Below are 23,818 nucleotides of genomic sequence, written 5' to 3'. Positions count from 1 at the left end.
GAGGAACCCTTTACCTCTGTCTCCACGTATGCTTTGGAGCGAACCAAAGGCCCAAGTGTTGTGAGTAACCTACCTGTACAGAGGGTAACTTACCTGTGTCTGCAGCCACACCTTGTGGTGGATCCCCTGCGTCCAGTGAGGTCGAGACGGAGTGACCTGAGGGCAAGAGAGAGACAGAAACAACAGTCAGATAAGTTGTGACCCGGTGCTGGACCAACATTAATTGTACTTTCCTTGTTTTGCCTCCAGGAGGAAGCGGAGGGCGCCACGAGTTCAAGGGAAACAAGGAAGAAGACCCTTGGCCCCCATTCCCTGGTCCAACTCGCCCTGGAGGCGAGAAGCAGATTGTTTTTAAACTGCCCTTCCCCTTTTTCCCCTTCCTTTTAAATATTTAATAAAGATTCCTTTTAATTGTAGTATACTCGTCTGTCTGGTCATTGGGGTGGTCTTGGGAACCTCCTCGAGGTGGAAAGTAGAGAGGGGGCGTGGCCTGGTAGCTAGCTTGGGTCCGCCCCGGCCGTGACAGATCAGTGTTATGTCTATATCCCAATTATTGAATTGTGGCAGAAATTGCTGAAAAAAAGAGGTTCTTGACAAGGTGCTAACTTCAGGTGAGACCTCAGGGAGATACAGCAGTTACAGGGATGGCACACATTATAGGGATAATTCATTTTTTGCCGAAAATGATTACAAAATATGTCTTAACCTATACATAGATGATTTCGAAGAGGCCAATCCACTCGGAACATCACGAAAAAAGCACAAATTGTGTGCTGTCTACTGGGTTCTTGCAAACTTGCCTGCAAAAAATGTGTCATCTTTGCATACCATTCAGCTAGCTCTTCTTTGTAAAACAAATGTAGTTAGGCAGCATGGCTACTCGAAAATACTTCATCCACTAATTGAAGACCTGAAATGTCTTGAACAGCAAGGAGTATTTGTTGAGCAGTTGGGATCATGTGTAAGGGGATCTGTTCTTCATGTCCTGGCAGATAATCTGGGCGCCCATTCACCAGCAGGTTTTCAGGAGAGCTTTAGAGTGAATCATCCATGTAGATTTTGCCTTGCCACAAGGGAGGACATTAATGTGAAGGAAGTTAGGTCAGGCTTGTTTGAAATGAGAACAAAAGAAAAACACCAACAACATGTCCAAGATGTTCTGCTGGACAGTACTTTGGTGGTACAGTATGGTGTAAAGAGAAGCTGTCCCTTGAGTGACAATTTGAAACACTTTCATGCCATTGGGGGTTTCCCCCTAGATCTGTTGCATGATCTGTTGGAGGGTGTCGTTCCTGTAGAGATGGCATTGTGTTTACAGAATTTAATTGGCAAACGTTACTTTACCCTGGAGTCCTTAAACAGTGCCATTAAACAATTTCCATACAAGTTTTCAGACAGGACTGATTAGCCACAGCCTATTCCACAATCATACACAAAAAAAAAACAATTGGGGGAAATGGCCATGAGAATTTGACCCTATTGAGACTCCTTCCACTTTTGATAGGCCATACCATAGCAGAGAATGACCATACCTGGGAGATTTTGATGTTGTTGAAAAATATTGTGGAGTTGAGTTTGTCTATCAAATTTGCTGATGACACTGTGGAGTTTTTGAATTGCAAGATCTCAGAACACAGAGCTTTGCTTCAAGAAGTTTTCCCAAACTTTGTTCTGCGTCCGAAGCATCACTATATAGAACATTATCCTCAGTTAATCAGAATGTATGGACCACTGAGAAATCTTTGGACAATGAGATTCGAGGGCAAACATAAGTTCTTTAAAAAAGTGATCCGTGATGCACAAAACTTCAAAAATGTCCCCCTAATGCTGGCTAAGAAGCATCAAATGACAATGGCCTATCACATGGATGCAGGGGGGTTTTTCAAGCCAGGAATACAAATGGATAGGGTCTGTAGTTCACTTGTAACAGCCTTTCCTGACAATGTGCAGGAATATCTGCATCTAATGAGCCCTAATTGCAGTACAGTGCTAGTTTCATCCAGTGTTACCATTGATGGTATTAAGTATTGCCCAGACATGGTGGTTTCAGTTGGATCTTGTTCAGGTTTGCCAGAATTCATGCAGATTAAACAAATCTTTGCAATCAACACTGACATAATGTTCCTCTATAAACCCCAGACTGCGTGGTACATCGAGCATTTGCGCTCTTATGAATTGTGTAGTTTGCATTCACTGCAAGTAATTCTGCCTTCTGAACTAAATGACCCTTTCCCTTTGGCAGCCTATAATATCCGAGGCCAGTTCTTTGTCACATTGAAGCATCACATCTGCTGCTAAGTGACCTTATTGTATTTTATTTTATTATCGTTTGTGTTGTTGACTTATTTTTCTTTTTATTTTAGAATTTCAGCCAGCCATGTCAATGATGTTTCGCGTTATTGTGCACGACAGTGACATCCGAAAGGTTGTGATTTCAGAAAAACCAGCTGATGTTGATGCCTTGAAACGTGTGCTTCAAGAGAAGTTGCAAGTCACATATTCTTTCAATGTCCAATTTGAAGACCCTGACTTTAATCATGCATTATGCAACCTAAGTGATATTAAGGATTTGCCAGATAAGGCAACATTGAAAATAATTCCTCTATCAACTTCTCCCTCCTCAAGTCAGGCCGACACTGTACTTCTCTCAGGTTCGGATACATCAGAGCAGTTGTCTGCTGAACGCCAGAGTGAGTGGCCAGAGGATTTTGAAATCCCTAAATTTTCTGTTAATGTTGAGTATCGTCTCCGTCAGGGAAACCTTGCTTTTATGAAAGATGGTACAAGTCTTGATGTTATTAAACATGACATATTGGAATCACTTGCGGGTGCCATGTACACTTTTAAGGCATATCCATCAGATGAAAACTTTGCTCAAGTTGCTACTGCTCTTATCAGAGCACACCCCTGCTTGACTGAACCGGGTTCTTCAACAGGATCAGCTGGATGGAAAAACAGCCTGAAATTTAAAATGGCCAACTACAGAACAAAACTGCGTAAATGTGGCTGTAGTGATGTTGCTGTTGAGGGAAAGAGAGGTTCAGAAGCGGGCAGTGCTTTCAGGAGAAGCATTAAAAAACCTAGACGATTTGAAGTAAATTTTTTGCCAAATTTTCCTAACGGGGAGAATGAAGACAGTCAAGAACGCCTAAGAAAAGAACTTGTAGAATAAATGAAAAAGAAGAGCCGAGACATGAGCCTCATTGGCCAAAAGATGGACAGTACATTTGCCCTGAGACGGAAGGAAATCATTCACTCTGAACCTCCTGTTTCTGAGATCTTGGAAAAATGGCCAGCACTTTTCACAGAAAGCCAGGTTTGTTTTCTTTTCCTCTTCACAACCTAAAGTGCTTTTTATTAATTTGTTTCTTTTTAAGTAATTTACCATTCTGTGCTTGTGCTTAGATCTTTGCAGAATTCAATCGTATATCTGGCAAGAATCTGCGATCTGAATTCTATGCAGCACTGGACAAACACTCTGCACGTTTCCTTGAAATTTTCCGGAAGAAAGGGGGAACTCAAGGAAGAACACTTGATGAAATTTTACGTCAGGTTGATTTAAAGGTACTCCTTTATTTTGTTAAATGTTGTTATTGTTAAACCATGAAATGAATTTTACCCTCTTACCCTATTTTCTGTCTGTTTTTTTAGTCATCTGATGTATCTTGTGTGCGTACCGCTGTACTTCATGGACTTCCAGTTCTCCTGGGGGATGACTCGGATGAGTTTTTCAAGACGTGCTTTGTAAGTAATGTTGGTGTTACTGCTTTAAGTTTTGTTTCATAATTGTATGGATCAGGTTATGAGAAGGAGTATACAGTAGACAGACTAAAGCCCGGTATACACTGCACAATTATTGGCTGTCCCAGACGAAAGATTGCCATCGTGAAACAATCGTTGCGATTTCTGTGATCGTGGCTCTCCATCGGTGGTCCTTTGTCGTACAATGAGAGAGGTTCAAAGACGGCCATTTTCCGGGTCTTGCGTCGAAAGATAGCCTACAGTAGTTTTCTGTAGAAATTCGGCATGATCACCGCACAGTGTGTTTGCTGCTACGACCTGCGCGCCGGTATTTGTTTACCACGAGCGCATGCTGGTGACGTTGCGCCACGTATGATGCTGCCGCCGAAGCTTCCGTATCATCATCAGATAGTCTACATGCCTCTCGTAGCAGAGTTTAAACGATACATGTCGCACAGTGTGATAAGGTAATGATCTTATAAGAGGACAAAAATCGTGCAGTGTATTCTGGGCTTAAGGGGCCAATCACACCAAACGCATTTATTTATGGCAGTTGCAGGCACCTTTTTTAAATGATATTCTATGAGCAGGGAGCATGTGCGCGCTGTTTATGCGTTTATATGTATGTAATATGGCAATTCGTAAAAGAAGAGCTAACGCTCCTAAAATCAATATGTGAGCATTAGTTCAAATACAGTAAAGTAGCATTAAACTTTTCTTTGTTTATTGGAAACAAAACAAAATTAATATTTTTTTGGCAGTGTATGGTATCTATATCTTTAGCTTAAAAAAAAACACAAGAGTTATTTAATAATTCTTTGTAAACAAAGAAAGTCATAGGGGTTCTAAGTAGGGCTGAACAATAAATCCTATGCGATATTACGCGCATCTCCTCAGTAAAGCTGGTTCCTTGATTAGTAAATTGCTATCACCTGCTTTTAGATGGAGCTGCATGTACCACACAAAGCTAGTTCACTGACAAGCTGGGCCATATCGCATACATATTGCAGGCAATACGTCTGTGATAATTAATGCGAAATTGCCCCAATTGTCAGTGATCTATGGCTTTGTGTAGTAAATGCTGCTCCATCTGAAAGCAGGTAATGCCAATTTACTACTAATCAAGGAACCGGCTTTAGGCTATGTTTACACGTGGGCGGCTATTTTCATAAACGGACATTTCAGCCTCTCCAGATTCAAAAATTATATCGTGCACACATGTCAGTTTTCAGAAAACTGTTTATTTACACGTACCTGTGCATATATGCCGTCAAGAGAAGCTCAAGCCCACGTAAGCCACTCACCGGAAGCGCTGGTGGTGACGCAAACTGGTTCTTCATGTTGGAGGGAGGAGTTGTGGCAGTAGGTGATCGATGACGTCAAAGTACCGCGAGAGCGAGTTGAGGAATCACACGTAGAGGTGTAATTTCGAATCGCTCTGGCTGTACTTTGACATCTTCCGTCTGTCGGTTCTTGCAGCGCCGCATGAAGTCAAACACGCGTAAAATTGCTGACCTCCAGGCACTCGTCTCTGCTCCTCAACATAATGGAGCAGCTGTATTTGCAAATACAAACACACAAAACGAGTTTGCACGAACATAAATGTGATCTTGGAAGTGTTCAGAGTAGCAGTCACATGTAAACATAGGTCGCACTTTTGATGTAGGTGCGAGCTCTGGCGCATACTCTGTGACGTTGCCTGCTTAAACATTCGTTTGTCTCAGTTTTTATGCAACCTTGCAACCGAAGGTTTTCCAGATCTCCAATCTGGCCAGAGTTTTTAGAAACAATCGGTTTCAGAGGCGAGTTCTCGGTTTGCGTGTAAACGAGGGGCACAAACGAAGGTAAATCTCTGTTTTTAAAAATAACCATGTATGTGTAAACAGGGCCTCACTGAGGAGATGGGCATGACAATCACATGCGATTTTTCGTGCAGCCCTAGTTCTAAGTGATAGAGAATTAGTAAATGATGAATATATTTTAATAATTATATCAACTATCTGAACTATTAATTCTCTTTAGTTCTGTAAGATTAATAATTAGGAAGAATGCAAAAGAAGTCCTTCTATTTTGTAACTTGCACAATTTATTTTATTGATGTCTTTGGCAATCATGTTTGCCATGAAGCTTGATTACACTTTCTTGTGCATCTTACCAACACAGTGCACTGTGGTGAACAAAATGCTTCAAGCTGAAGGAAGAGATTTGGTCCGAACTTTACTTCCAGTTTCAGGGTTTTTTTTGACTAGTTGCTAAACTGAATTCTTGAACAAATACCTTGTCGAAAATAACCAATGTTTTGGTGTCCTATGTAATCTACGTGTTGTTTATTTTGCTTATTATATAAATAAACTACATTTAAAGGACTTTGTTGTTATTTATTGTTACCGAAGTTTATCAGAAGTTACGCATTGACCACGAAAGCCGCTTGTTTATGTTGTCACCTCTGAAACCGTCTATATTTTGCTGAATATGAATTCTATACAATCAATGTTTTAAGTTAAAGACATTCATTCTTATTATTTTCTCTATTTAGGATTCTGATGTAGATGCAGACTTCAGCCAAATTGATGTTGGCCTGCTTACAGTTCTACCTGAAGACATGCCTGCCAGAACTCCACATGCACTGAACGTTAACGCAATAAGGGAAATCATTCTGGAGGGAAAATTTGTCATGGACGATGTCCGAAGCTTGCCACATGCTGTATGTCTCCTTTTTGCTTTAATCTATGCTCTAAATTTAGACTACCCAAAGACAATGAGGAATACATTTGAATTTATTCAGAGGGTATTTCTATCTTTAGGAGGTAAGAACCTGAAACCCAAACTCCAAACTCTAAAAAATCAGCTTTTAACCTAATGTCTTTTCTTTTGGCCTTGGGTGCTAACCGTTAAAGGTATAATTCAACCAAAAATGAAAATTCTGTCATCAATTTAGGCGGGTTTGTAACAACATGAAAGTGAGTAAATGAAGATATTTTGAGAAATGTTTGCAACCAAACTGTTCATGGACCCCATTGACTTCCATAGTAGGATAAAAGAATACTATGGAAGTAAACAGGGTCCATGAATGGTTTGGTTACAATCACTTCTCAAAATATCTTCATTTGTGTTCATCAAAACAAAGAAATTTAGGTGGGTTTGTAACAACATGAAAGTGAGTAAATGATGACAGAATTTTCAATTTTTTGGGTGAATATCACTTTAACTGGTTGATGAAAAAATTAAGAATGTTAACTCTTTAAATGTGTTTAGGCATGTTTAGTAATGGCACTTTTTTCACATGTGCCTTGACTTCACTTGTTAAAAAGGGATCAGTTGTGTTTTTTAATTAACTGTCCCTTTCCTTTCATGTTTTGTACTTGGACTAAGTGTGCCTTGGTTTTACCTCTTGTAACAAAGGAAAGGGTGTTACTTAACTGACTTGGGGAAGAGTTTTTTCTTTATTTCAGGCATGTTTTGTAATTGCACTTAGTGTACCTTGGTTTCGCCCTCTTGTAACAAGGGGAAGAGTTTTTTCTTTAAGTAACACCCTTTCCTAAGTCAGTTGTCTGTATTTCAGGCATGTTTTGTAATTGCACTAAGTGTACCTTGGTTTCGCTCTCTTGTAACAAGGGGATCAGTTATGTTTTTTGTTGTTGTTTATAAGTAGCAGACCCTTTCCAAAGTTAGCTCTCATGTATTTTAGGCATGTTTTGTATTGCACTTAGTGTGCCTTGGTTTTAGTGTTGCTTTTGAAAGGGTCTGTCAGCCCCGCCGCTCCCATAACGCGCATCACGCGCTGTGCGTAGGGCACCAGGTGCTGAGAGGGCACCAAAATATTAGCCTAATGAAAAAAAAATTATAATGCTGATAGAATTTCTTTGCCTATAGAAATATTATTAGGCACTTTTTATCCATGTATATGTTACAAAAAAGGGGGAACGAGATAATTTAATTGCTCTAGTATAGAAAGTATGCCCCCCAGCCTTTGATGGTCCGTGCAGGTTGATCGCGCGGGCGCCTGACGAAGTTTGACAGAGACCGTTTCTCAATCCGAAGGCTGCAGCCTCCAGAGGCCGCATTTCCAGGCTGCATACGTCACCAAAACGTTCTTATTGCGTAATATTAACGATTATAAAATTGACTATTATTCTTAGTTAATCGTAAATTGTTGTAATATGCTTATGACTTGCTAATGTAATGTTCAGTTAACTGAAATAAACAAGGATTGATGACGTATGCAGCCTGCATATGCGACCTCGCGTAGGCTGCAGCCTTCGGATTGAGAAACGGCCAGACAATAAACTTTTGGAAATGTCCCCGAAAAGACAGCAGGAGTCAGGATCGGAAAAAAGAAGAAACTGCGGGATGATGCCCGTGCATCACTTGCAGGTAAGTCCATCATGTTTAATCATTCCTAAATAAGGGAAATGCTCATGGGCTGCTGCTGCTGCTAATCGTTATGCTCCTCGAACTTGCTGTGCTGGCATTAATGTTAGCAAACTATGTTGTTATAATTTATAACTTCAGTGCAAGCTAAATTAAGATTTTACTGTAAAGCATTACCTATGCATATGCATTTTACAAATAACTGACGCAGCTGTTACTTTCTTTACTACGTTTCTTTAGATATTGAGCAGTAGTTTATTTTGTGGTTTATTTTGACGTGATGGTGGTTAATACTTTCTCAGTATAAGTTAACGTTAGCAGTCAGTGCACATGGTAGGCTAACAATTCCTGACTGTTTAATATATAAAAATATAAAATGGCACCATGTATGATATGAAGCAACTTAGTTCTCTAAATCTTTGTTTTATTTAAGAATATTGAGCATTCTTGTTTACTTATTGATATTTATTTAATGTAATTTATTTAAAGTGACATTGTACTTGGGAAAAACATGTCTGGATTATATTGATATTTTTTTTATTTTGCTATTATATTTAAGTTTGGTATTTTTTCTATTTTGCTATTCTATAAAAGTTTGCACTTTCAAATGTGTAGTGTTTGTTGACTAAAGCTGTGAAGATTTTACTTTTTGCTATTAAGTTATATGTTTGGTAATAAAAAGTTAAACTGGCAAAAACAAACAAAAAAATTTCTCAAGGTCGGGGTGGGGGGCATTTTAAAGGAATTATGCTTAGGGCACCAAAATGGCTAGCAGCGGCACTGGGGTCTGTTACTCAAAAAACATTAGACATGTTTTGTATTGCACTAAGTGTGCCTCGGTTTCACCATTTGTAACAATCTTTTTTTTTTTTTTTTAAGTAACATACCATTTCCAAAGCCAGTCAGTATTTAAGGAATATTTGTAATTACACAAAATTCCAAATTGTTGTTTACAAAGCCAAATTTCTGCAGATACATGCCTATTTTGTTCTCTAAAGTTCCTTTTCTTACAGAAAAGCTTTTTAGAATTTTGTTGTGAATGACAGAAAAAGGCAAGTTAGTCAGAAAGACTGATACTGTTTGAACAGAAGTGTCCATGTGTTCACTGAATTATGTTTTAAAAAGCTTTTTAGCTGTTTATTACAAAAATAAACAGTTCAGAATTTCATATGTGTGTTGAGTGTTTTCTCTATCAGTTGTACTTAAAAAAATATGTTCATTTTACTTAAAAAACTTTGGAAACCGATTGCACATAGTTTTTTAAGTTGACATAGCTTAAAATTGTTAATTAAATCCATGTTCAGAGCACTAGTATTTAGAATGTTAGCAGTACTAAATAAAACCTTGTTAGTTTAATTGAATTAATACGGTAATCTTAATAGAAATTTTTATGTAACATTAGTAACCATTGATAAGTATATTAACTTAAAATTACATATTAAACTAAATTGATATGTATTAGTAAATTTACTCAGAAAATGTTTGTCATAATTACTAATAGCTAATTACTAAGTTAACCTTGATTTTGCTTTTAAGTTTGCTTCGGAAAAATGAGGCAATCGGTTTCCTTAGTTTTTTTAAGTAAACTGAACTTGTTAGAATTTACAGTGTGCATTGGAGGGTTATATTAATAATTTTATTGTTGAGAAGGTCGATGAAAAGCTTCAGCTCCACGCAAAAATGTATAGGTCACAGTGTAAACGCGATAAACCGCATCTTGTTGCCATCATGATCAAAATAAATATGTACAGGTCTAAGTTGCATATGTTTAAAGCCTTTTTTTACCATCTTTACCAAGAGTACCTCTCCGTTAGTTTGGTGCTACAGTATTTACATGAATCATTCATCACAACATGCTATTACAAATAACATTTGTTATCTTGGTTATTTACAGATACGCTATGAAGCTAAGTGACATGATGTACAACGCAGCTAGAAGCTAACGTTAATGTTTTCTAATGTTAGGCTAGTGTGATACACACAAAGTATGTATACAATTGTGTTTATTGTTTTTCTCTGGAATTTGTGTATGGTTATAAGTCCAAAGATTACTTTATTTTTTTTTTATGCAAAATGCAGCTTAACAAATGTATATTGGTCTATATAAACCGAAAAAAAAAGGACTCTTTTGACATTCATGAACTGTGCATGCTTCCTCATACAAGCAGAGGAGCTGTGAACGAGCAGATGTGACTCTCCCGGTCTTTTCATTTTATCCTGTTTTTGCAGGTAAAAGCACTTTACAAAAGAAACCATAAAGGAAAACATGAAGTATAAAACAGTGATTGCACTCCTATGATGCATGATGAATGAGGATTGTTAAATGTGATCTTATGATGTTTTGTTTTTCCTAATGTGTGTTCTCTCTTTAATATGAGTTACCTAAATATGCTCCAGTGATCTTTATATCTAACTATATAGATTAATTAACTGTGTGTTGGTTATACAATGTTTAATTGTTCAAGTTAATGTGTAAAAAAGAGTGTTAACTGTCTCTGAAAAGCTTGTTCTGTTTCGTGTTTGGCGCGCTTGGTGGTCACGTGACCGTGCGCTGATGGGGAATTAGAGAAACACTGTATGTGTTTCCCCATTATAAATACTCGCCTGTGAGAGGGAGAAAAATGGTAAACAGTGTTATTATTTACAAAATACAATATATTTACAATATATAATATGTTTAAGAGGACAGTGGTTAAAAATATACACTTTTATATTATATATATATATGTGTGTATTAGTAAATATAATTCTAAGTTTCATCTTCTTTATAAAGATAAACATGGATGTGTTTAAAATGTCAATGGAGTATTCTGGTGTTAACAAAGAGTGAATTGAAGATAAGAAAAATGGTAACATGATTTATTGTGATGACAGTGACATTAATGTGATGAAAGAGAAAGAAAGCTTTAAAACAATTATATGTACATGAAGTTGATGTTTGATGGTTGATTGTGCACTGAATAAATATACAAGCAGAGGAGCTGTGAACGAGCAGACGTGACTCTCCCGGTCTTTTTATTTTATCCTGTTTTTACAGTGTTTTACAGTAATCTGTCTGACGGGTCTCCGAACCGGGGCCTGCAACAGATTCTTGGGGGCTCGTCCGGGATCCTCTCCATGTGACACTAGGAGGCGGATCCAAAGATTCCAGAACCGTAGGGACCAGGCGGCGTTGGGGCTAGAGGCCGGCTGCTACATCCACGGAGCAACGAGACAAGAGGGCTGTGCTAGGCAATCTGTGAGTGCTGCCTTCATCCTGAGGTCGAGGCTACCACAAAAGGGACAACAGAGGGTGACAAAATGGCAGATCGTGTAAGGAAACAGCTGGTGTGGGACATCAAAAGAGAGTTAATTTCATTACCAGCTGACGAACTGTTCCGCATCGCTAAGGTACTTGAATCAACACTTAAACATGACACCAGTGAACTGGATTTGGAGGACAGTGGGGTTTGCTTTGACCATATTAACGCTTTTATGTCAAGTGAACTTTTGCTAAAGACTGAGGACCAAGGTATGAGTGAACTTTTGTCATTACAAGAGATGGTAAAATCTGCAAAACAGATTTGCACACTTACATCTGATATTGATACAAACACTCACCCTACACATGTGTTACATCCACCCACCACTCATGACACATTTCAGAAACCTCCACATGTTACACCTGACTCAGGGGATGTTAAGGGGGCTGTATCTGAAACAAACACAGAAATACACAAAATGCTAGCAGAGTATGAAGCAATTGGCAGAAAAATTCACCAGTACATGACACCAACTCAGAACACTAGTTTGCCTCACACTTTAGCACAGGGGAGCGCCAGTAACACACACATGAGCCAGAATGAGCAACCCAAACGTGTTCCTGACTATGCATTCCCTATGGGGGGCTTTCAGTATATCCAGTCCCGTGAGTTTAAGATACATGGAGGCCAGATTGGAGATCACTCATCAGACATCACGTTTAACAATGTGTGCAGGCAAATAGACAGTGGCCTAAAAGAGAACTTCAGCAATGCAGATGTGGTCCGAGGTGTGCTGCGAATTATCAAGCCAGGCATCTTTAAAGATATGCTGATGAATAAAGATGACATGACCGTAGCTGAGCTAAAGGGTTTCTTACAATCACACTTGGGGGACCGAAATACAGAGCTGTTCCAAGAACTAATGTGCACCAAACAGAGTGAACATGAGACCCCTCAGCAATTCCTATACAGAGTCATGGGGTTGAAACAAAAAATACTCTTTGCTGCCAAACAAGCCGACTCAGACAGGAAGTATAGTGCCACTACTGTACAGGATGTGTTTTTACACACCGTCTACCAAGGACTTAGCCACCGGTGTAAAGATATGTGACCTGTCACGGAAACCAGGTGCACAAGTCGGCAGCACAAGTTTCGAGAAAATGAGAATCAACGTTTTTTTTTCAAAATTTGTGATTTTCGTTTTATTGCAGAATCTGTTAGTTGAGATCAAGAAGAAGCCTCTCCATGTTTGAGATAACAGCTTATGTATATTTAAAAGCGTACATTTTGCGGTTGAAATAGGCTTGTTTTTCCAGAGATTCTAGCGTGCAGCGGGGGGCGTCATTGTCTGTGTGTATATTTACATACTGTATAAGCTTGTGTTTTTGCCTCCGCCCCCACAGGGAACAGCGTGACTACTGAATAAGGATAGTTCGCCCAAAACTGAAAATAATGTCATTAATGACTTACCCGTAAGTCGTTCTAAACTCGGAAGACCTCCGTTCATCTTCGGAACACAGTTTAAGATGTTTTAACTTTAGAATCTATGAATAACTCAAAATGCCCCAGATCCGACTTGTGTCCCTACTTTCCGTGACTGGTCACATATACATAGTGAGCTGAGACCCTTGTTAGCCGATAGTGATGTAACTGACGATGCTATACTCAGGCACGTTATGAAGATCACAAGTGATGAGAATGAAAGGCTGCGGCGACTGGGCCCTCCGTCCAAAGTCAAACAATCCATGGCTAGTAGTGCTCAAGTTAGCGGTGAAACAGACAGAGATGTGAAAAGTACAAAAGCTACACCAAAAGGCCAGGATGATCCAATTAAACATCTTACTGCCAGGATTGATGGGCTAACTAGCATGGTAGACGCCATACAACATTCCATGCCAACACGAACTGATGGGGGCTGCCAATGCTCTACCAGCCAACCATCCTTTCGTCGGGTGGCCCGTTTGCGATGCTGCCCACAATGTGCAGACGAAGGGCGACAGGACTGTGCACACTGCTTCATCTGTGGAGAGGATGGACACCAGGCAGTGGGGTGCCTACAACGACCTCAGCGACAGGGAAACGGGAGCCGGCCACTGTAAAGGGGCGACCAGTAACCGCACAGCAAATGCCCCAGCCAGACCTTACTCTGTTACAGCAAAGAAACAGAGGAGTGAGAAGTAAAAGTCCCAGTACTCGTGTAATACTTACCTCTGTTTACAGTAGAGAACCTGAGGAGCGAGAAGTAAAAGTCCCAGTCACCTTTGTAACACTTACCTCTGTTTACAGTAGAGAATCTGAGGAGCGAGAAGTAAAAGTCCCAGTCACCTGTGTAATACTTACCTCTGTTTACAGTGAAGAACCTGAGGAGCGAGAAGTGAAAGTCCCAGTCACCTGTGTAGTACTTACCTCTGTTTACAGTGAAGAACCTGAGGAGCAAGAAGTAAAAGTCCCAGTCACCTGTGTAAGACTTACTTCTGTTTACAGTAGAGAATCTGAGGAGCGAGAAGTAAAAGTCCCAGTCACCTGTGTAATACTTACCTCTGTGTGCAGCCAAGAACCTGAGGAGCGAGAAGTAAAAGTCCCAGTCACCTGTGTAATACTTACCTTTGTTACAGCAAAGAACCTGAGGAGCGAGAAGTAAAAGTCCCAGTCACCTGTGTAATACTTACCTCTGTTTACAGTAGAGAACCTGAGGAGCGAGAAGTAAAAGTTCCAGACACCTGTGTAACACTTACCTCTGTTTACAGTAGAGAATCTGAGGAGCGAGAAGTAAAAGTCCCAGTCACCTGTGTAGTACTTACCTCTGTTTACAGTGAAGAACCTGAGGAGCGAGAAAGTAAAAGTCCCAGTCACCTGTGTAATACTTACCTCTGTGTGCAGCCAAGAACCTGAGGAGCAAGAAGTAAAAGTCCCAGTCACCTGTGTAATACTTACCTCTGTTTACAGTAGAGAACCTGAGGAGCGAGAAGTAAAAGTTCCAGTCACCTGTGTAACACTTACCTCTGTTTACAGTAGAGAATCTGAGGAGCGAGAAGAAAAAGTCCCAGTAACATGTGTAATACTTACCTCTGTTTACAGTGAAGAACCCGAGGAGCGAGAAGTAAAAGTCCCAGTCACCTGTGTAGTACTTACCTCTGTTTACAGTGAAGAACCTGAGGAGCAAGAAGTAAAAGTCCCAGTCACCTGTGTAATACTTACTTCTGTTTACAGTAGAGAATCTGAGGAGCGAAAAGTAAAAGTCCCAGTCACCTGTGTAATACTTACCTCTGTTACAGCAAAAAACCTGAGGAGCGAGAAGTAAAAGTCCCAGTCACCTGTGTAATACTTACCTCTGTTACAGCAAAAAACCTGAGGAGCGAGAAGTAAAAGTCCCAGTCACCTGTGTAATACTTACCTCTGTTACAGCAAAAAACCTGAGGAGCGAGAAGTAAAAGTCCCAGTCACCTGTGTAATACTTACCTCTGTGTGCAGCCAAGAACCTGAGGAGCGAGAAGTAAAAGTCCCAATCACCTGTGTAATACTTACCTCTGTTACAGCAAAAAACCTGAGGAGCGAGAAGTAAAAGTCCCAGTTACCTGTGTAATACTTACCTCTGTTTACAGTAGAGAATCTGAGGAGCGAGAAGTAAAAGTCCCAGCCACCTGTGTAATACTTACCAGAGCTATTTGCTGCGCTCGACTTGTTAGCCTAGGGGTACAATTTTCGCTTTGGGTGCATGACGTTCAAATCCCGGACGAGCCCGTTTCAGATTTGCCACTTAAGGCTACAGCACTAGCACAAACCTTGGCCGGACAGCATGAGGCCATGTGGGCAGTTAGCTCAGTTGGTTAGAGCGTGGTGCACTCAGCGACCCGAGTTCAAGTCTCGGTGGGACCTGTGGGACTGTTTGGCTTTCCAAGCAAAACCGTGTCCGGGGTGCCAGTGTTTGTTCCCCCCAATACTACCCCCCCTCCATTTTTCAACCAGAGCGCTCGCACTGTAAGCTAAATCTGAGGTATTTTAAGCCACTTTAGCACTTCATTCTTTTGACAGTCACATTGGGCCAACAGTATACAAGGTGTCAAATTTCAGTAAATGCAAGTACAATTCAACAAAACAAATTAAGCATGTATTAAACCTTAAAATTAACGAAAAATCTACACTTAGGCCAAAGAACAGGCCACAGGAAATACACGGCTCATGTGTACAGGCCAAAGGAAACACACAGCTCATGTTTACAATCTTAAAATAAAATGTAATAATAAACTTACCAGAAATGACGGGAAGACAAATTGACGTTGAAAGAAAATGTTTCCCATACTAAATTGCAACTAGATGCCCCTCGAATGTAAACCTCCAGCTGCTTGTGAATATACGTATGGAAGACTTTCATGTGTGTGCTCAGCTGCCAAACTGAGGAACTGCTGGCTTTTTGTGGCCAAATGTATGAGCAGGACCCAATGAAAAGAACTTTTCTGTAGCTGGTGGGCCTCAAAAGCTCCTATTGGGAACACACATGTACTGCGATGGCTGACTCTTTCACATCAACCGAGCGCTCTACCGTTCAAGCCAATTCCCCTCATGTCCAACTGACTATGGCTTTGCATGTGGATGCTGGCGGCAACGTTGTGGAAGACGGAAGACCAACTGCAGCGCTCGACTTTCAATGTTCTTCCGCAGCCAGGCTCCAGTGGTGACCTGTACGGAATAGGGATGTCTGAGAGCAACCATAGAAGTGCATTTAAACCTATCGAATTACAAAAGGATTATGAAGGTTGATGTAAGCTTATTCCAATTTGTTTAGTAACTAAATGATCTCAAAAAGTTAAGCTTGTACTCTGTCTTGCTTTGTGAAAAAAGATTACATATGGGATACTTTCGTGTGTATGTTCAGGTGCCATACTGAAGACAGAGGCTAGGACAAGTTGGCAAAATACATGTGCAAGACCTATCAAAGCCCTTTTCTGCAAGTGTGAGCCACAAACGCTACCACAGGGAGTGCACGCATACTGTGATGGCCCGGTCAGTCACGTCAAAGAAATGAGCACCAAATCACACTCACGTGAAGAATGCCGGCATTTATCACGCTACCACTCGCATGATGAGCTAATCCCCTTACAGAAGCCAAGTGACCGCTTTGGCTTGTGGAAGCCGGCTGCGTAGTGGTGAAAATACGTATGGCGGAGGTCCAGTGGAGCAGGACGGCAGCTTGGCTCGTTGGTCTAGGGGTATGATTCTCGCTTAGGGTGCGAGAGGTCCCGGGTTCAAATCCTGGACGAGCCCGTCTTTAGACTCGTTGCTTAAAGGCAGGACGTAAATGTCCATGACATACCCCAGCGGCGTTAACAGACGGCGACGGTAGCCCTTTTTTCTCTTAACAGTGACACAAGGCCTGGGACCTGCCTGCCAGCCAGTTCCTCTAGGTGAGGGATTCCTTGATGGCCCCAGTCTTTGTCTAAGCCAACAAAGATGGACATTGATTGGTGTAGGCCGCCAGGTTGAACACTCTGGAAGTCTGGTATTCTGTCGATTTCTGCTAGCTATCAGATTGTGCTACCTTCGCTTTGTTGTGTCCAGAACCCTGGAAAACAACCACGCTATTTGTACTACTCCCTCCTAGCCAGGAAAGGTGCACCATACTGGCCACTGGGCTTAAGTAGGTACCCTGAGGTGCCTGGAGCTATGAGACTAAAATGTAGCTAGGGATGCATGGTGTCCAATTTGGTGTCCGATGATTAATCAGAATTTTTTCTCAATCTAAAATCAATACTTGGAAAATGAAAACATTATATGGCTTCTTAGATGTCACATGATGTGTGAACATGCTTTAATTTGCAAGAGTCTCCTAGGATAGAGTGAATGGTGAGTGATATTCCAGAGCCACTTGGCATTTCTGATACTTCTTCATTAGTGTCATTGGCATTTCTTCACTAATGTCCCCTGCAGCGGTTGATGTGCAACTTTGCCATCATGCAAATTGAAGACATGGCTTTTTGAAGAACTGCCCACTGTGGTGACCGCTAGACATGAACGCAAATTTAAGAAAATACATCAACATTTACGCCAAGGTGTGTTGTAAATTTTAACCATTTAGCATATACTATTACTGACAAGTACTCATTTTGACACTAACCCACAATGAGAAAACACATTTCAAGAAATTAAATGGAAGGAAAGTGAAAAACATAGCTCATGTGAACAATCTCAAAATGAAATGCAGAAAGAACTAACCATTACCTTCTGGACAAATTATTCCAATTTGAATGGCAACTAAATGCTCTCCGGAGGAAAAGTTTGTGCTCTGTGTTGCCTTGTGGCAAAATTTGCATATGGGAGACTGTCCTGTGTTTTCAGTTGCCATGCTGAAAACCGACACCAGGAGAAGTTGGCTTTTTGCTGCAAATTTGCGAGCTGGACCCAACAGGCCCTTTGCTGCTGGTGCGAGTCTCAGATGCTCCCATGGGGAGCGCACACACACTGCGACGGGCCAGTCTGTTAAATCAGTAAAAAGAGCACGCCAGGTCACGCTCACGTGGAGAATACGGGCATCGATCCCGCTACCTCTCGCATGCTAAGCGAGCGCTCTACCATTTGAGCTAATTCCCCTTGCCGGAGCTATTTGCTGCGCTCGACTTGTTAGCCTAGGGGTACAATTTTCGCTTTGGGTGCATGAGGTTCAAATCCCGGACGAGCCCGTTTTCAGATTTGCCACTTAATGCTACAGCACTAGCACAAACCTTGGCCGGACAGCATGAGGCCAAGTGGCCGGTTAGCTCAGTTGGTTAGAGCGTGGTGCTAATAACGCCAAGGTCGCGGGTTCGATCCCCGTACTGGCCAAGACACCTTTTCTGCTGCTCGTTGTGAATTTTCAGGGAAATTCTTGCAGTACAGGCCAGTCTGGCTGAAATAGCTCAGTTGGGAGAGCGTTAGACTGAAGATCTAAAGGTCCCTTGTTCGGTCCCGGGTTTCGGCATTGCAAGCCCCTTTCTGAGAGCTGTTTTTCCTATATGACCCAAACGGAGTGACCTTTTCTCCGTGACCCAGTGGGCCAGGCGCTAACCACACCAGGGTTCCATGGTGTAATGGTTAGCACTCTGGACTCTGAATCCAGCGACCTGAGTTCAAGTCTCGGTGGGACCTGTGGGACTGTTTGGCTTTCCAAGCAAAACCGTGTCCGGGGTGCCAGTGTTTGTTCCCCCCAATACTACCCCCCTCCATTTTTCAACCGGAGCGCTCACACTGTAAGCTAAATCTGAGGTATTTTAAGCCACTTTAGCACTTCAATCTTTTGACAGTCACATTGGGCCAACAGTATACAAGGTGTCAAATTTCAGTAAATGCAAGTACAATTCAACAAAACAAATTAAGCATGTATTAAACCTTAAAATGAACGAAAAATCTACACTTAGGCCAAAGAACAGGCCACAGGAAATACACGGCTTATGTGTACAGGCCAAAGGAAACACACAGCTCATGTTTACAATCTTAAAATAAAATGTCATAATAAACTTACCAGAAATGACGGGAAGACAAATGGACGTTGAAAGAAAATGTTTCCCATACTAAATTGCAACTAGATGCCCCTCGAATGTAAACCTCCAGCTGCTTGTGAATATACGTATGGAAGACTTTCATGTGTGTGCTCAGCTGCCAAACTGAGGAACTGCTGGCTTTTTGTGGCCAAATGTATGAGCAGGACCCAATGAGAAGAACTTTTCTGTAGCTGGTGGGCCTCAAAAGCTCCTATTGGGAACACACATGTACTGCGATGGCTGAGTCTTTCACATCAAGCGAGCGCTCTACCGTTCAAGCCAATTCCCCTCATGTCCAACTGACTACGGCTTTGCATGTGGATGCTGGCGGCAACGTTGTGGAAGACGGAAGACCGACTGCAGCGCTCGGCTCGTTGGTCTAGGGGTATGATTCTCGCTTTGGGTGCGAGAGGTCCCGGGTTCAAATCCCGGACGAGCCCGACTTTCAATGTTCTTCCGCAGCCAGGCTCCAGTGGTGACCTGTACGGAATAGGGATGTCTGAGAGCAACCATAGAAGTGCATTTAAACCTATCGAATTACAAAAGGATTATGAACGTTGATGTTAGCTTATTCCAATTTGTTTAGTAACTAAATGATCTCAAAAAGTTAAGCCTGTACTCTGTCTTGCTTTGTGAAAAAAGATTACATATGGGATACTTTCGTGTGTATGTTCAGGTGCCATACTGAAGACAGAGGCTAGGACAAGTTGGCAAAATACATGTGCAAGACCTATCAAAGCCCTTTTCTGCAAGTGTGAGCCACAAACGCTACCACAGGGAGTGCACGCATACTGTGATGGCCCGGTCAGTCACGTCAAAGAAATGAGCACCAAATCACACTCACGTGAAGAATGCCGGCATTTATCACGCTACCACTCGCATGATGAGCTAATCCCCTTACAGAAGCCAAGTGACCGCTTTGGCTTGTGGAAGCCGGCTGCGTAGTGGTGAAAATACGTATTGCGGAAGTCCAGTGGAGCAGGACGGCAGGTTGGCTCGTTGGTCTAGGGGTATGATTGACGCTTAGGGTGCGAGAGGTCCCGGGTTCAAATCCCGGACGAGCCCGTCTTTAGACTCGTTGCTTAAAGGCAGGATGTAAATGTCCATGACAAACCCCAGCGGCGTTAACAGACGGCGACGGTAGCCCTTTTTTCTCTTAACAGTGACACAAGGCCTGGGACCTGCCTGCCAGCCAGTTCCTCTAGGTGAGGGATTCCTTGATGGCCCCAGTCTTTGTCTAAGCCAACAAAGATGGACATTGATTGGTGTAGGCCGCCAGGTTGAACACTCTGGAAGTCTGGTATTCTGTCGATTTCTGCTAGCTATCAGATTGTGCTACCTTCGCTTTGTTGTGTCCAGAACCCTGGAAAACAACCACGCTATTTGTACTACTCCCTCCTAGCCAGGAAAGGTGCACCATACTGGCCACTGGGCTTAAGTAGGTACCCTGAGGTGCCTGGAGCTATGAGACTAAAATGTAGCTAGGGATGCATGGTGTCCAATTTGGTGTCCTATGATTAATCAAAATTTTTTCTCAATCTAAAATCAATACTTGGAAAATGAAAACATTATATGGCTTCTTAGATGTCACATGATGTGTGAACATGCTTTAATTTGCAAGAGTCTCCTAGGATAGAGTGAATGGTGAGTGATATTCCAGAGCCACTTGGCATTTCTGATACTTCTTCATTAGTGTCATTGGCATTTCTTCACTAATGTCCCCTGCAGCGGTTGATGTGCAACTTTGCCATCATGCAAATTAAAGACATGGCTTTTTGAAGAACTGCCCACTGTGGTGACCGCAAGGCATGAACGCAAATTTAAGAAAATACATCAACATTTACGCCAAGGTGTGTTGTAAATTTTAACCATTTAGCATATACTATTACTGACAAGTACTCATTTTGACACTAGCCCACAATGAGAAAACACATTTCAAGAAATTAAATGGAAGGAAAGTGAAAAACATAGCTCATGTGAACAATCTCAAAATGAAATGCAGAAAGAACTAACCATTACCTTCTGGACAAATTATTCCAATTTGAATGGCAACTAAATGCTCTCCGGAGGAAAAGTTTGTGCTCTGTGTTGCCTTGTGGCAAAATTTGCATATGGGAAACTGTCCTGTGTTTTCAGTTGCCATGCTGAAAACCGACACCAGGAGAAGTTGGCTTTTTGCTGCAAATTTGCAAGCTGGACCCAACAGGCCCTTTGCTGCTGGTGCGAGTCTCAGATGCTCCCATGGGGAGCGCACACACACTGCGACGGGCCAGTCTGTTAAATCGGTAAAAAGGGTACGCCAGGTCATGCTCACGTGGAGAACGCGGGCATCGATCCCGCTACCTCTCGCATGCTAAGCAAGCGCTCTACCATTTGAGCTAATTCCCCTTGCAGGAGCTGTTTGCTGCGCTCGACTTGTTAGCCTAGGGGTACAATTTTCGCTTTGGGTGCGTGAGGTTCAAATCCCGGACGAGCCCGTTTTCAGATTTGCCACTTAATGCTACAGCACTAGCACAAACCTTGGCCGGACAGCATGAGGCCAAGTGGCCGGTTAGCTCAGTTGGTTAGAGCGTGGTGCTAATAACGCCAAGGTTGGGGTTCGATCCGCGTACTGGCCATGACACCTTTTCTGCCGCTTTCTGCTGCTCGTTGTGAATTTTCAGGGAAATTCTTGCAGGACAGGCCAGTCTGGCTGAAATAGCTCAGTTGGGAGAGCGTTAGACTGAAGATCTAAAGGTCCCTGGTTCGATCCCGGGTTTCGGCATTGCAAGCCCCTTTCTGAGAGCTGTTTTCCTATATGACCCAAACGGAGTGACCTTTTCTTCGTGACCCAGTGGGCCAGGCGCTAACCACACCAGGGTTCCATGGTGTAATGGTTAGCACTCTGGACTCAGAATCCAGCGACCCGACTTCAAGTCTCGGTGGGACCTGTGGGACTGTTTGTCTTTCCAAGCAAAACCGTGTCCGGGGTTCCAGTGTTTGTTCCCCCCAATACTACCCACCTCCATTTTTCAACCAGAGCGCTCGCACTGTAAGCTAAATCTGAGGTATTTTAAGCCACTTTAGCACTTCATTCTTTTGACAGTCACATTGGGCCAACAGTATACAAGGTGTCAAATTTCAGTAAATGCAAGTACAATTCAACAAAACAAATTAAGCATGTATTAAACCTTAAAATGAACGAAAAATCTACACTTAGGCCAAAGAACAGGCCACAGGAAATACACGGCTCATGTGTACAGGCCAAAGGAAACACACAGCTCATGTTTACAATCTTAAAATAAAATGTAATAATAAACTTACCAGAAATGACGGGAAGACAAATGGACGTTGAAAGAAAATGTTTCCCATACTAAATTGCAACTAGATGCCCCTCGAATGTAAACCTCCAGCTGCTTGTGAATATACGTATGGAAGACTTTCATGTGTGTGCTCAGTTGCCAAACTGAGGAACTGCTGGCTTTTTGTGTCCAAATGTATGAGCAGGACCCAATGAGAAGAACTTTTCTGTAGCTGGTGGGCCTCAAAAGCTCCTATTGGGAACACACATGTACTGCGATGGCTGAGTCTTTCACATCAAGCGAGCGCTCTACCGTTCAAGCCAATTCCCCTCATGTCCAACTGACTACGGCTTTGCATGTGGATGCTGGCGGTAACGTTGTGGAAGACGGAAGACCCACTGCAGCGCTCGGCTCGTTGGTCTAGGGGTATGATTCTCGCTTCGGGTGCGAGAGGTCCCGGGTTCAAATCCCGGACGAGCCCGACTTTCAATGTTCTTCCGCAGCCAGGCTCCAGTGGTGACCTGTACGGAATAGGGATGTCTGAGAGCAACCATAGAAGTGCATTTAAACCTATCGAATTACAAAAGGATTATGAACGTTGATGTAAGCTTATTCCAATTTGTTTAGTTACTAAATGATCTCAAAAAGTTAAGCTTGTACTCTGTCTTGCTTTGTGAAAAAAGATTACCAATGGGATACTTTCGTGTGTATGTTCAGGTGCCATACTGAAGACAGAGGCTAGGACAAGTTGGCAAAAAAACAACCACGCTATTTGTACTACTCCCTCCTAGCCAGGAAAGGTGCACCATACTGGCCACTGGGCTTAAGTAGGTACCCTGAGGTGCCTGGAGCTATGAGACTAAAATGTAGCTAGGGATGCATGGTGTCCAATTTGGTGTCCGATGATTAATCAGAATTTTTTCTCAATCTAAAATCAATACTTGGAAAATGAAAACATTGTATGGCTTCTTAGATGTCACATGATGTGTGAACATGCTTTAATTTGCAAGAGTCCCCTAGGATAGAGTGAATGGTGAGTGATATTCCAGAGCCACTTGGCATTTCTGATACTTCTTCATTAGTGTCATTGGCATTTCTTCACTAATGTCCCCTGCAGCGGTTGATGTGCAACTTTGCCATCATGCAAATTGAAGACATGGCTTTTTGAAGAACTGCCCACTGTGGTGACCGCTAGGCATGAACGCAAATTTAAGAAAATACATCAACATTTACGCCAAGGTGTGTTGTAAATTTTAACCATTTAGCATATACTATTACTGACAAGTACTCATTTTGACACTAGCCCACAATGAGAAAACATATTTCAAGAAATTAAATGGAAGGAAAGTGAAAAACATAGCTCATGTGAACAATCTCAAAATGAAATGCAGAAAGAACTAACCATTACCTTCTGGACAAATTATTCCAATTTGAATGGCAACTAAATGCTCTCCGGAGGAAAAGTTTGTGCTCTGTGTTGCCTTGTGGCAAAATTTGCATATGGGAGACTGTCCTGTGTTTTTCAGTTGCCATGCTGAAAACCGACACCAGGAGAAGTTGGCTTTTTGCTGCAAATTTGCGAGCTGGACCCAACAGGCCCTTTGCTGCTGGTGCGAGTCTCAGATGCTCCCATGGGGAGCGCACACACACTGCGACGGGCCAGTCTGTTAAA

General features: G+C 42.1%; 1 protein-coding gene and 8 non-coding genes across 9 annotated transcripts; 8 read left to right on the top strand and 1 right to left on the bottom strand.

Moving 5' to 3' along the window:
- Positions 1 to 3,102: 3,102 nt before the first annotated feature.
- Positions 3,103 to 6,631, top strand: LOC135774565 (uncharacterized). Its single transcript, XM_065284690.1, has 4 exons — positions 3,103 to 3,316; positions 3,406 to 3,564; positions 3,652 to 3,744; positions 6,278 to 6,631. Exons 1-4 carry the CDS (start codon positions 3,173 to 3,175, stop codon positions 6,599 to 6,601), a joined length of 720 nt encoding a protein of 239 aa, XP_065140762.1. The 5' UTR covers positions 3,103 to 3,172; the 3' UTR covers positions 6,602 to 6,631.
- Positions 6,632 to 16,544: 9,913 nt separating this feature from the next.
- trnap-agg (transfer RNA proline (anticodon AGG)) lies at positions 16,545 to 16,616 on the top strand. The gene has a single exon. It is a non-coding gene; the product is annotated as a tRNA-Pro (tRNA).
- A 1,250-nt stretch (positions 16,617 to 17,866) lies between these two features.
- On the bottom strand, positions 17,867 to 17,939 carry trnaa-agc (transfer RNA alanine (anticodon AGC)). The gene has a single exon. It is a non-coding gene; the product is annotated as a tRNA-Ala (tRNA).
- Positions 17,940 to 18,096: 157 nt separating this feature from the next.
- trnai-aau (transfer RNA isoleucine (anticodon AAU)) lies at positions 18,097 to 18,170 on the top strand. Its single transcript has one exon. It is a non-coding gene; the product is annotated as a tRNA-Ile (tRNA).
- Positions 18,171 to 18,401: 231 nt separating this feature from the next.
- On the top strand, positions 18,402 to 18,473 carry trnaq-cug (transfer RNA glutamine (anticodon CUG)). The gene has a single exon. It is a non-coding gene; the product is annotated as a tRNA-Gln (tRNA).
- A 760-nt stretch (positions 18,474 to 19,233) lies between these two features.
- Positions 19,234 to 19,305, top strand: trnap-ugg (transfer RNA proline (anticodon UGG)). The gene has a single exon. It is a non-coding gene; the product is annotated as a tRNA-Pro (tRNA).
- Positions 19,306 to 21,556: 2,251 nt separating this feature from the next.
- Positions 21,557 to 21,629, top strand: trnaf-gaa (transfer RNA phenylalanine (anticodon GAA)). Its single transcript has one exon. It is a non-coding gene; the product is annotated as a tRNA-Phe (tRNA).
- Positions 21,630 to 21,723: 94 nt separating this feature from the next.
- On the top strand, positions 21,724 to 21,795 carry trnal-cag (transfer RNA leucine (anticodon CAG)). The gene has a single exon. It is a non-coding gene; the product is annotated as a tRNA-Leu (tRNA).
- Positions 21,796 to 22,555: 760 nt separating this feature from the next.
- Positions 22,556 to 22,627, top strand: trnap-cgg (transfer RNA proline (anticodon CGG)). Its single transcript has one exon. It is a non-coding gene; the product is annotated as a tRNA-Pro (tRNA).
- The last annotated feature ends 1,191 nt before the right edge of the window (positions 22,628 to 23,818 follow it).

Source organism: Paramisgurnus dabryanus, chromosome 5, assembly GCF_030506205.2.
Source record: "Paramisgurnus dabryanus chromosome 5, PD_genome_1.1, whole genome shotgun sequence".
Taxonomy (NCBI): domain Eukaryota; kingdom Metazoa; phylum Chordata; class Actinopteri; order Cypriniformes; family Cobitidae; genus Paramisgurnus; species Paramisgurnus dabryanus.
This window is presented reverse-complemented; position numbering and strand designations above follow the sequence as displayed.

What these genes read in the sequence shown, in the direction of transcription:
- LOC135774565 (XM_065284690.1), top strand. Translation starts at nt 3,173, where the DNA reads ATGAAAAAGAAGAGCCGAGACATGAGCCTCATTGGCCAAAAGATGGAC. An exon ending in CACTTTTCACAGAAAGCCAG is followed by an intron (nt 3,317 to 3,405) that starts GTTTGTTTTCTT and finishes GCTTGTGCTTAG; the next exon opens with ATCTTTGCAGAATTCAATCG. An exon ending in AGTTTTTCAAGACGTGCTTT is followed by an intron (nt 3,745 to 6,277) that starts GTAAGTAATGTT and finishes TTCTCTATTTAG; the next exon opens with GATTCTGATGTAGATGCAGA.